The sequence below is a fragment of the Lepidochelys olivacea genome (genome assembly GCF_965140295.1).
Source record: "Lepidochelys olivacea isolate rLepOli2 genome assembly, chromosome: 12".
In the NCBI taxonomy this organism is placed as follows: domain Eukaryota; kingdom Metazoa; phylum Chordata; order Testudines; family Cheloniidae; genus Lepidochelys; species Lepidochelys olivacea.
Window position 1 is genome coordinate 38,922,218 of NC_140422.1, and position 13,088 is coordinate 38,935,305.

The 13,088-nt window shown below is 42.5% G+C and overlaps 1 protein-coding gene across 1 annotated transcript in view; it reads right to left on the bottom strand.

Moving 5' to 3' along the window:
* GALNS (galactosamine (N-acetyl)-6-sulfatase) overlaps positions 1–13,088 on the bottom strand; it is a 64,252-nt gene that overhangs the window by 3,308 nt on the left and 47,856 nt on the right. The window contains exon 13 of the mRNA XM_084644931.1: positions 156–273. Coding sequence (XP_084501057.1) covers positions 156–273 — 118 coding nt within the window. The remainder of the gene's footprint in view (positions 1–155; positions 274–13,088) is intronic.

A 13,088-nucleotide genomic window follows, 5' to 3' on the forward strand; every position in this document is an offset into this window, starting at 1 on the left:
GGCTGTATCTTCAATGCAGTAGCCAGATAGCCCTTCGAAAGGCCTGAATGACTTTTCTTCTCTAGCCCGCCTCAGTGTTAGCTGAGACTTTTAAGCTTTACAAAATACATTATAAGACAAGGATGCTCAAATTGATTTATGTTTTAATCCCTTACCATGACGGCCTTGTCACACATGTTTAGCTGTGGCTCCCCTGGCACCATGGTCTTCTTGTGCAGCTGAACTTGGGGGAATATTTGTTCCATAACTTCCTGATACTCAGAGCTGGAAAAACTAGAACAATATGAAAAGCAACAGGAGTTATTAGTTAGACACTACCCTGGTGTCTGGTTTGATGTATGGTATGTTTAGGGGACATGAGTTTGTACAGCGCATGGGACTTAGGGCAATTGCTAAAATCCATTGGGAAACTGATGCCTGGTACGGATGCTCTGGGACGGTGCCTAGAGCACTATACGAACACTGGTAACACATTGAAATAAGTAAATGAGTAAGTTGGGTAGGATTTCCAGAAGCATTGGAGGGCGCAGGATTGAATTTCATTGAATTTCAAATCGGAATTGGGGGCCTTGGTGGTTTGGAACACCCCACCCACTTTTCCTTTGCAGTACTTTGCGACTTTGTTGCGCTCCGACCCAAGGATTTTGTATTTTATTTACCAACATTGACTAATTCAGTCTCACAATCCCCAGTGAGGTGGGCAAATATCATGAACCCCACTCCACAAATGGGGAAACCCAAGAGAGAACTCACGGAACAGAGCCAGAGACAGAACCCAGAGTTCCCAACTCCCCAGCCCATGTTTAAACCACAAGAATGTTCTCAGCAACGTTATTGTTGCTGGCTGGCACCAACCAGTCACATTCATACACAGGACACTAGTCGAGCTTCTCCCATTGACCTTAATGGGGAGTTGGCCGCCTAAAGCCCCCATGCAAAGAACTGTGAACCTATCTCCTGTTAATCAGAATGATTACTTCAGTAGGTATTGTTTAAGTGGTTTACACTCTATTTCACTGTGGTAATACTTCTAAAATGGAGGATAATACCCAATGATCTTATTTTGCCCATATTAAGAGTCACTTAAGAAACAGAGAACGGCAAATTGCTTCTGGAGATAAAAGGGAAACAATGCAACGTGGCCCTGACCCCCGGCTCTCTTTGCTAACAGCCGGAGCTGGCCACCAGCCCCACACTCCAGCTAATTTCCTTCTCTGAAAAACAATCGTATTTTGAAGCCCAGCAATGTGCCAACTGTTTCCAGTAAACCCTATAAATATCACATCTCCTCGGCAGCCTTCCAGAGAGAAGCTGAGTGTGGGGATGGGTCTGAGCTATGCTGATAGGGAACGAAAGGGAATTGGGAATGACAAGCTCAAGCAAGCTAATCTGTCTCTCTCACACCTAGCTAGCTGTATCCTGGATTAGAGAACAAATGTAGAGACTATCACCAGGTCCAGCTGTATGATTTGGTTGGACCACCAGGAGAGATTATTCTTGTGAAGTTCCCATTCCATCACACTCTATCTCCTTTTTTCTCCAATTGCAGAAGATTCTACAGTTCTGTCTTACACCTGAGGCTATTCTGAAAACTGGGGGTCGACCAAACGTTTTGCCAGTCCCAAAGACCATCTCTGGCTACCACTCTTGATAGGAGCATTCAAAGCAGCAGCCACATGGCCAGTGAGTTGAGACAGCATTGCACCCGAATGGCACAATGGCCACATTGTATCTGGAGGTTCTCTGGTCACATTCAACACACAGGACTTCCAGGATGACCATTTGTTAAAAAAAGTTATTCAGCGGAGGTTGTTAGGCCTTAAAAGCTAATCTATGTTGACATACAGGAAGAGACCACAAAGAAGAGCCGGTGCGCTGGCAGGAGACAACACAAAGGGAAGCTCACAAAGGCTGTGGATGTAGTAAGAGAGGAGATGTACAATGACTTACCCAATAAATTGGGCACTGGAGCCTATTGAAATTGGATAGTTCTTTAAAGGAGGAAATGAAACTATGCTGCAAAATTGAAAAGAGAGAACGCATCTCAAGCCTAAATGCTACTGTGATTGGCAGATCAGAAACCAAGATAGCTTGTGTACTTCACATGAAAATACATTCGAATAGCAATAGTGCTTTGTCCTTCTATTGCACCTTTCATCTATTGACCTCAAAGCGCTTTGAAAACCTTATTTGATCACACTTTGTAGTAAGGTGCCATTTATAAAAGGGTTAATAAATGGTTAATTAATTGTTAGAGTCCAACGGATCAATAGGTTGCTCAAAACCACCAGACTTTTTACTGATGTGGTTATAATGATCTAAACACACATACTACTTATGTCTGTAACACATTTAACCCCTATTCAGCATTTATTAACCTTTTATAAACAATTTATAAATGGAACTTTAAGCTTCACATCTTCTTTGTAAAATACCTAAGGGTTATATGCTTCACCCACCAAAAGTGCTTTTGGTACACAGGGTTCAAAATTAGCTGGAAAACCGAGATGTGGCCTGGCTGACAGGTAACAATGTGTTGCTGTGATTTTGCTGCTTTTTGCTCCATACATGTCAAGGCGGTAGATGGTGAAACCCTCCTTTTCATCATAATCACAGCCACTGGGTTTGCCCACAGCTCTACGTCTCACCAGCCATCTGTTATCCGTGTGCATGGTGCCGAATAGAATCGAGAAGGCTAGTGTCATTTACAGCATCTCCTTGCTCTAATCTGCACATGCAGGACATTGTTTGTGTGTTCCTCACTAGTTCAGTTACCAGAGGAAATCTAGGCCCAACATCAGTTCCTGTGAACCCATTCCAGTTTCCTCGACTGATCTGAACAGAAACACCCCGATCCTTTTATCTACCTATCTTGGGGTATTCAAACCATCCATCACTGTAGTACCTCAACAGTTAGATCCTTTCAGTATTTGGCACAGACTGAACAATTTCCAGAAGCATGGTCTGTTTGAAGCAGCCTAGCTCAGAAAATAGTTTCACATCTGTAAAGCAAGTGCAGTCTAAAACTTCAGGGCCATGTCTAGGCTGTGTTTGAAAACATATGACCTAAAAGTGAATTAGTTAATTAAATTAGTGAATACAAGCTAAGTACTGTATAGACATATTCTTAAAAGTTACACTGAGCCTACACAAGTGTTTTAAAACATGCTGAATTGTGACAGCCTTACTCACCTGAAGTACTCTAAGTCTGACTTCAGTGGGACTCCTCAGGGTGTACAGGCCAGAGTACTAGTCAATGTAAGGTTCTCTCAGTCTGGCCCTAAAATGTGTTAGCTATAACATGTTTTTAAAACACAACCCCTGTTTCTCATCTAGTCCCGTTCCAAGTGTGTGGGGGTATACCGGGGCAGTGCACTGGCCATGTGACTACTGTTCACTTTAAATTGGAGTCATGCCGTGAAATCATCATTCGCTCCTTTGTGGTTGTTATTTGAGTGCCAGTGTGGCTGGCCCAAAAAACAGAGGAAGATGGAGTCTCTGCCCCACGGAGTTCACAACTTACTCAGACCCGCAGGCTGATCTGCTCATATCTACAATATGCTGGCTGAGGATCCCACGCTCACGTGCCGTGCTTTCACAGAGCAGTATTTGGTGACTGTATTTAGTGGGTTTTCATTGCCCACAGCCTCATGGCAGAAGCATGTTTGGAGAAGGCGTTTGTAATAGGAGTGTGAGTTTGATTAGTGCGAGTTTGATTAGGGGCTTGATCCTGCATTCCCACTGAAGACAATGGGTGACTCGTAAGAGTAAGAGAGGTTCCTAGCTATGTACCTCTTACTCTTACGAGTCACCCCACTGTCTTCAATGGGAATGCAGGATCAGGCCCCAAGTGCAGAGTCTGCAGCATTTTCTATAAAAATGATATTTTCAAGCCAGGTGTTTGAATGTTACCATCTGAGTGAAGGTTCAGACCTCTCTGCCTCCAGGGCACACTGGATTTGTATTCTAGCTCAACAATCCTGCTGAAGGGAAGAGCTAGGAATAGCAGTGAAAGAAGAGAGAACGTGAGCAAGGGTTGAGCAGGTGTTGTTGAGAGGAGTTTGCTAAAAGAGATCCCCCTGTGTACATGAAGTTATTCCATGCTCAGAATGAAAGAACAGAGTGGACAAAGTCCAGGGTCATTACACTAATTGACACTTTACCTCTGGGAAGTCTCTGGAGAGCCAATCAGGGCTGGATTGCAAGCACTAGGTCCCAGACACAGGTGTGGTCTGTGCTTAGTTCATTTAGAGTAATTGTGCTTTGGCAATCTGTTCTGGTCTCCTCCCTCTCCAAACAAATCCACACATAAACTGCTCTGCTGTTAACCCCCCTCTTCCATGCCCTACTGTGAAATTAACATTTGTAGGAAGGGATGGAGAGGTCTTTAATGTAGTACTTTGATTAACAGAGTATCATTTTAATCTTAGAATCCTCACAGTCCTTCACCTTCAGGTTTGCTACTAATTTTGAATTCTATTAGAAGTTATGAGACAATTTCTTTATCTTTCTCATCACACATAAACCCGTAATACACAGTATACCCAAATCAGGGAGAACATTTCTAGCTAGAAGAAAAGGAGTACAGCTGTAGCTCACGAAAGCTTATGCTCAAATAAATTGGTTAGTCTCTAAGGTGCCACAAGTACTCCTTTTCTTTTTGCGAATACAGACTAACACGGCTGTTACTCTGAAACATTTCTAGCTAGCTTAGTTTTTGAGCTAGATCTTGGTTTTTAAATTATACCTTTTCCATGTGATTAATATACAAGCAGACTCCAATACCTCTATCCTGGGGGCCATAGGATTACCTTATTATTGAGAGAAATGGTCCCAAATGGTCATACTATAACAAGTATCAGTGGGGTAGCTGTGTTAAGTCTGTATCCACAAAAACAACGAGGAGTCTGGCGGCACCTTAAAGATTTCATGGGTCAAAAACCCACTTCTTCAGATACATCTGAAGAAGTAGGTTTTTTACCCACGAAAGCTTATGCCCAATAAATCTGTTGGTCTTTCAGGTGCCACCGGACTCCTCGTGATAATATAACAAGCTTCACAGAAGTCTGACACCAAGCTATTTAATACTAGTGCTCAGATTTACAGTGTATTTTACCAGACGTATGTGAAGGTAGTGGAAGAACATAATATCTGGTTAATAAAGTGGCTTCTGTATTTTACTTCTTTCTCTATAGGAATTGGTCTAACAAAAATCCCTTTTTGTTTCTAATTATTAAATAATCACATCCAGACCCTGATGAGCTAATCTTATCTACTTCAGGTACCTTCTGGGTTTCCTACAGCGTCCACCACTGTAGTATCTAAGACTTAATCTTCTGCTATTATTCAGTCTTCCTTTGTTGCTGTTTTCCATTGTCAAGTTTATTCTCAATGTAAAATCTGTATTAGATGAGATGGAGACAACTGGTCTGGGCTCTGCTTTTCAGATGCAGCAAGTTGCACTGACTGGAAGGAGGCATGACATAAAGGGAAATGGGAAGAGGGTTAGAATAAAAAAAACAGTCCTGAGACCCATATTTTAATAATCTTTTATTCTGGTAGCTTTTGGGGGAATTTTAATACAATTGCTCTTAAATCCTTTTGGCTCTTGCTGTGCAAAATTATCACACTCCTCCTACAATTCTCCTGCTGACAACATAGAAAGCCTACAATGAGCTAGGCCTGAGTGACTGCCTCACACCTTTTCTCTCCAAGGCATTTACAAATCAACCACGTTGTCCTTGATTTTTGTCTGAGATTCTAGCTGGCTCTATGTAGAAGCAAGGCCTTCTGAATTCAGAGGCTCATCTAGGGAGCACCCTTCCTGAGTATGTCAATCAGGTTCCTCTTGGTGGCTGTCTGTCTCTAGCAATCAGCAAAAGGATTGTCCCTCTGGTCCATTTAATCTCAGCCTATTTTTAACTGCTCTTCTTTTTCTGGTGTTGAGTTTGTTTGTTTTTTTTGACCATTGTTGTAGAGTAAATACAAAATTAGGGAATCAGAGTTAGCTTAAGTTTGCTTAAGGAAATAGGTGCGTTGTAAAGAAAGGCCCTGGCTGGCAAGTAAAAGGAAGGCCTTGAAAGAAACAAGTTATAAGGTAAAAGAAATGAAATAGGGAGGATGTCTGGTTCAAAAAAAATAACTAATGAGATAAGGGGAAGTTTCCAAAAAGAGGGCCTCTGACCAATAGGGGTGCTGCTGATGGTTTTAAATAAAGCAAAAAAGTCTGTCTTAGAAGGAGCCAACATGGATACCAGTGTTACCTTAGAAAGGAAGACCGATGGGAACCCCGCTGCAACAAAAAAATCTATTGGTCAGCGGGAAGGGTGGGAAGAGAGAAAGAGGAGACACCTTGGGGAAAAGGGAGATTGTAAATCTTATCTGGATTAAGACTGGAAATAAGGGCAAACTGTCTCAAACTGGTTGTTAGTGAGAGTATTAATTACCTAGGACATTGTTTGTTTGTTGAAGGGGATTTAAAAAGTTATGAACTGTGAGGGTTCTTTGTCATGCTGGAGCATGCCAGGAATAGACAGTTTTCCCTAGGTCTGGCCTGTTTATAAGTATGCTGATCACATGCTTGTGAAATACTTTTTGTTACTGTATTGGGTGTTGTAATTGCTTATTCTTTAGGCTGTTGGACATGTTTAGAGCAATTGTATAAACTACCATTTGGCCTTTGGACTTAATAAAGGAATGTGTGGTTAAATGAGTGTTTGATGGTCTCCCGTATTAGCATTAATTCCAACAATTGTGTTTTCTTGGGTCTCAGCTCTCAGTACTGGACCCATTTACACCACTTTTGTTTAAATGCTAACTTTAGAATTTAAGGTGTCCCTGAAGTGTGTGCTGGCGCCATGAAAGCTGCACACAATGATCAAATGCAGATTTTAAAGCACTATTGTTATTCAAATCTTTGCCATGGTGGTGGTGGAGAGTGGGGGAGGGAGGGAGAGAAGGCCTTGTACAAAGCGTCAGTGGCAGCTCTGGAGATGGACATCTTTTATCGATCTACAACGTGGGTGACAGCAGCCCGTGTCCATTTAGACAGGGCTACTACTCCTAAAGTCGGAATAGAGTGCAGTAAGAAATGCTGTTGCAATAACACTGGACAAAAGGAAACCATAGGGAGGGCTGGACTGTGGCAAGTGTAGGCATGTATAACTGAGCTACAGTCCCGGCTGATTCAGGGTGAGAGTCTGGAGTTAGCCCTTCCTCCCAGTGGAAAGCAGAGATAGCCCAGACATACCATCACCTTCCTTCCCACGTGGGAAAGGGAAGTAACTTTTGTACTGATTAGGTGTTACCAAGCATGGAAACACCAGATGAGCTCTAGATCTTTCAGAAGATGAGAAGGGTAGTCCCCTCCCCCACACCTCCTACATCAATTTTCTGTCTTCAGAAGAGCTCAACAAGCACATGTTAAACAGGGAACACCACAATCCTAGAAAGAAAATGTGGGGGGAAGAGGCATGGGGGGGATGTGGGAGTGTGGTTTAGCAGTTTTATCCGAGGCCTGGAAAACAAGAGATTCCTTGGTTGCAGAGTCCCCAGGATCACTGCATGACCTCAGACAAGGCACGGCCGCTTGCACCTCGGTCAAAACAGCTGTGAAACAGGGTAGAGCTAGACCCTCACTGAAAACCAGACGTTGCCTCGGAGTGGAGCGTTCCTGTATTCCATGCTGCATTGTCTCTTTTTTCCATCGGAGCCCTTATTGCTGCTATTTAGCTAAGTACGTTGTTTAACTGGGAGGATAGGTTGTGCTGCTGCTTTTACAGTTATGTTTGTGTCTTATTAATTACTTGGTGGTGCTAAGTTTTGTTTTTGCTCCCAGGACTCATCATTGGGGGTAGCAGGTCACTGCTGGGGGGGTCCTCCTGTGTCATCTGCCAGTTGGACTTTTCTTCCTCTGCTCTCTGTTTGGCTAATTTCATTTCCATAACTCCTGTTGACTGTATTTCCCTTCCTCAGTCATCTGAGCATGGATGGTTTTACTCCAGAATGCAGTCTGTGGTTAACAGATCTGATATGGTCCATCATCAGGAAGATTGACCTTCTGGCAGTGACAGAGATCTACTCGTCTCTGAGACTCTTATCACTCCCGTAGCGTCACAGATTAGGGTGGCACTGTTCTCCACACTCTTCTGCAACGGCTGCTTAGGCTGGAGGTGTTGCACTAATGGGGTTTCTAGTGGTAGAGCCTTATTATAAGTTAGTACCTGCCCTGTAACCTCATCTAGGTGCCATGTGGCAGTTTCCAGGGCAGAAGTAGTTTATTTCCTACCTATTATTATGAGCAGTAGTAGCAATATTAACATACTACATAGGAGGTACCCCTCATCATGGACCTGGACCCCGTTGTGCGAGGCGCTGTACAACCTAGTTCACCAATAGAATTTGTGAGCGGTTTGCTGACTTTTCAGCCTTGTACTGTCCACTGCTTAATTATGGGCCACTTAAACAAAAATGATGGCGATTATTCACCTGATATTTCTGTATTTGTTTCAATGCTGATTTGTGAGTCTTGATTTGAGGCAGCCATTTCTTGTGGCCACTCACTTGTCTAGACATTGTCTGGACCTTTTTATTAGCTGACTTTGCCCTTTTCAGATAATTTTTCACTTGAATTCATGAGTTTCTTTTAATATTCCTTTTTGTGAAGCGTCACTCTCAGCTAAGAGGGTTAATCATCAAAATATTTGCAGGTGTTTATATAAGCAGAGGTTGATTTAATGGTTCACTGCAACACAGAGGTACCAATGTCTGGATTACAGAGGGCAAAAGCCCACAGATGTACTTAGACAAGCTGTCCTCCACAGTCATATTTCTCTTCAGACCCCTCCAGGCTGTGGGATGACTTGTTTGTTGCAAGAGGTGTTGCTGGAAGAACTCCAGGCATGTGCCTGACGTGAGTGCTTCCTAGCAATCTTTCATTGTCTAACACCTGCTTGGTTGACACTAGGCTTCTGTTGTCTTGACCGAGGCATCTAACCATACTTCTCAGCAACTTTTTCATAGTTTTAATGCTTTCCTCGGCACTTCTCCTTGGGCTGCAGGTAATTTGCAGGTGCTCTCCCTCAATGCGGCCGCTGCTGTTTCCCTCTGGTTAGATGGTGAGGACCTAGCATAACTTTCCCTCTGATTGTCCCCTGGGTGAAATTATACACCGGTTTTGCTCATTCTGACGTTTCTGCCCTGACCTGTGAGGTCAGATTGGCTGCTCTTCTGTCAGATCCTTTCTCCTATCAGTTCTGTCAGGCGCTTCTTCCTCTCTTTTCTGGCGCTATAACTAGCATTGTTAATTCTTTGATGGTTTCTAGGATTTTTCATCATGCTCTTGTAAACCCTGTTTTAAAAACATTCCTGTTGGATTCGGAAATCATTAGTAAATAGCCAATTTTGTGGATTCCAACTGTTTCCTCCATTTTAGCCAACTATATTGTCTTAAATCAGAGGTCACTACTTCTCTAGGCCCAGAGTTTTAGTGGACTCCTAGTTTGGATGAGGATTAATCACTCAGGTCGGATGGCAGTACTGACTGCCATTAATGACAAGCAATGGCTTTAGCTTTCTGTGCTGGTTTGTTAAGATGTTGCACCTCTGGAGATTTATTCTGACAATTCCTTCTGCACCTTCAGAGTTTGACTCCAAACACCTTCTTTATTGCAGTTTGTATTGGGTTTATTGTATTTTATGCTGTGCTAAATTTAGTTTTATATACTGTTTGCTTGTGTTCTTAGTGAGTATTGTAAAGCATCTTAATATAGACACGTGTGAATAAAGCTGAAGTATTTTTCCCCACAATTGGTTCTGAAGGTGCTAGCAACAGATTATTTTAATCTCTCTAAAATGTTGCTTGGATGCATGATATTCTTGGAAGAACTGTTCCCTGTATGGTACTTGTGGGATGTGCAATACTCAGAGAATCAAAGAATTTAATAAAAGGAAAAGACTTATTAAATCACCTAGTCCAGTCTCTAATATATTCTGTAACAAAGGCCTTCTACAGTTCCAGTGGATTTAAATTAATCTGAAGGACGAGGAATTGTGTCCTGAGAGGAGAATGAATATTGCTTGGACTTAGAGAAATGCTTCTCCCCGACGATGTCAGTGTTAATGTATGATCTTATGTTTCAAAAAATAACCCCTCAGAGCTACAAAAAACAACGTAAGACATAAATTAGTGTCTGTCCCTCAGCCTTCTTAGACATGATCATTAACATCTCAGATGACAAAGACACAAAACTGGTTCAATCCTTACCACACAAAAGTGAAGAAGATGCAGGTAATCAAGGTTCTTACTGGGACCAGTACGGACTTAAATTACCCTTTTGGCAACAGAATGCTGGTTTTCCCTCTGAGGAACATTAATGTAGGGACTCCCAATGGGCAAGCTGCCAAAGGGGATAATTAAACTAAATAAAAATACACACCAGTAACATCCCCATAAATGAGGATAATTTAAGTATTACATAGAAGACCTACTTTCCATGATGTTTCCAATGTGACCAGAGACAAGAGAAGAGTAACATTACATGTTGCAGAAAGAAATATTCATTTACTAAAAACAGCCTGTCCATTATGGTTTGCATATCACAGAATCACAGAATATCAGGGTTGGAAGGGACCTCAGGAGGTCATCTAGTCCAACCCCCTGCTCAAAGCAGGACCAATCCCCAACTAAATCATCCCAGCTAGGGCTTGGTCAAGCCTGACCTTAAAAACTTTGAAGGAAGGAGATTCTACCACCTCCCTAGGTAACAAATTCCAGTGTTTCACCACCCTCCTAGTGAAACAGTTTTTCCTAATATCCAACCTAAACCTCCCCCACTGCAACTTGAGACCATTTCTCCTCGTTCGGTCATCTGCTACCACTGAGAACAGTCTAGATCCATCCTCTTTGGAACCGCCTTTCAGGTAGTTGAAAGCAGCTATCAAATCCCCTCTCATTCTTCTCTTCCGCAGACTAAATAACATCACTGCTTTCCATAATCATGTCATAATCTTACCATAAAATTCAATCAAGGCAACAGCTTGTGTGTATCCAGAAAGCAATGGAACCATATGAGAAATGACTACAGACGTATCACTGGAATTTAGTTCAATCCTCAAAACATGGATGTTGAAAGGAATGCTTAAACTATCAGGCAGCAGGTGCCCTGCAGACAGACACCTCCCAGATAAGCCTCTCCAAAACACAGACCAACATAGCCAAGATAAGATTTCTGATTATCTAATTTTTGGAATGGGGTGATTTCCACCTTCCGCAAAAAACACAGCCATTAACCCAAACCGGATATAGTCTCATCTGGAATCCCAATCCAGTAATGTAATTTTACTGAGCTGAATTTAAAACACAGCAGCAACTGCAAAGAATAAGATGTGATATGATTTGGTTTGTTCATTAGTGCTGAAATGCAATAGAAAGAGAGCAAATGCAATGGGATTCTGGAGAGTTTTATACACTCTGTAATGTACCTCTAGGGTGCTCATCTGTTATGAGAGAGAGAAGTGAAAATATTTTTTCTCCCCTTCTCTCTGTCTAGTGAGAACACTTAGTGGACAGTACAGGCTCAGTGCTGTTGAAAATAATGGAATGAGTGCATCCACTCAATTATTTAAAATGGTTGAGTAATTGCAGTCCTGTCAGTTCAGAAAACATCTCTGTCGAAGCCACTGCGCAAAACCATTTCTGTGCAGGTGGTCCTGGTGGCTCCAGTTTCCTCCTTATTTACTTATACATTCTATAAATCAGAGCCAACGGGAATGGAAATGATAGCATATCCCAGTCCGCCATCTGACTGTGCTAAAACTCCCATATCATTCTTCCTAATCAATGGAGAAGGGCGGAGCCCAGCCAGACTTTTCGTAGGGTGGTTGTAATTAAACTTACAGGGCCTGATTCACTTTCTGGCTGGGTTAGCTGATGCCTGCTTAAACCTTTGCACAAATCATTTGAGGCAGGAAGTCTGCTAGAGGTGCAGGTTGCAGTGACACAGTTATGGGAGATTAAGAGGCCAGCCCACTCCAAAGAGTAGGCAGGGAATCCACCAACTCAATTACTCTCTGAGGAAGCTCCCACAGGCTTGAAAGCTTCCCACTTGCCATGACAGAATGCAGGGGGAAGGTACTGGTGACAAAACCTCTCAGAATGTGCTGAGATGGGAAAGGGGAGGCGTGGCCCTGGAGAACAAGCGCAGACAGCAGACTAGCTTGGGTGTGCATGTTCACTGATTTGCTATTCTGCAGCTGCCCTAGAGTCAGTCCTGTCCATGGGACACAAAAGGTAAGGGGTGTTGGACATGGGACAAGAGCTACTAGACAGTCTAATGACAGGTTTCAGAGTAGCAGCCGTGTTAGTCTGTTTCCGCAAAAAGAAAAGGAGTACTTGTGGCACCTTAGAGACTAACAAATTTATTAGAGCATAAGCTTTCATGAGCTACAGCTCACTTCATCGGATACATCACCTTACCTGATCACTCTCCTTACAGTGTGTATGGTAACACCCATTGTTTCATGTTCTCTATGTATATAAATCTCCCCACTGTATTGTCCACTGCATGCAACCAATGAAGTGAGCTGTAGCTCATGAAAGCTGATGCTCTAATAAATGTGTTAGTCTCTAAGGTGCCACAAGTCCTCCTTTTCTTTAGACAGTCTAAGCCAAGCTGGGACAGGTGCCAACCCAGTGTCTGGCCAAACCATTTGAAAAACTATATTTTGTTCTGTTCTCTATTTGTTAGTTTGGAATTGTGGTCACCTGTCTAAGCTTTCTGGGGAGTAACACCTGATCTTCATACAGATTTTAAGATACAGCTAGCAAGTCTATTGAGAAATATATAAAACAGACACCCCTTAGGTACTGCCATATACCCAAGGTGATATTTATGCTAATGTACTACACCACCACTTGTTCCCTAAGAAATGTGTCTCCCTTCCACACACAGCTATATGATTGTGGACTCTGCTTTAACTGCTAGATTGGCACAATCGCCATATCAGTTTCATTCGATGCATTTGCCTGTTCACATCCCTCTTGGGACAAAATAATAATCAATTAACAAAATACATACCATTAATAATGA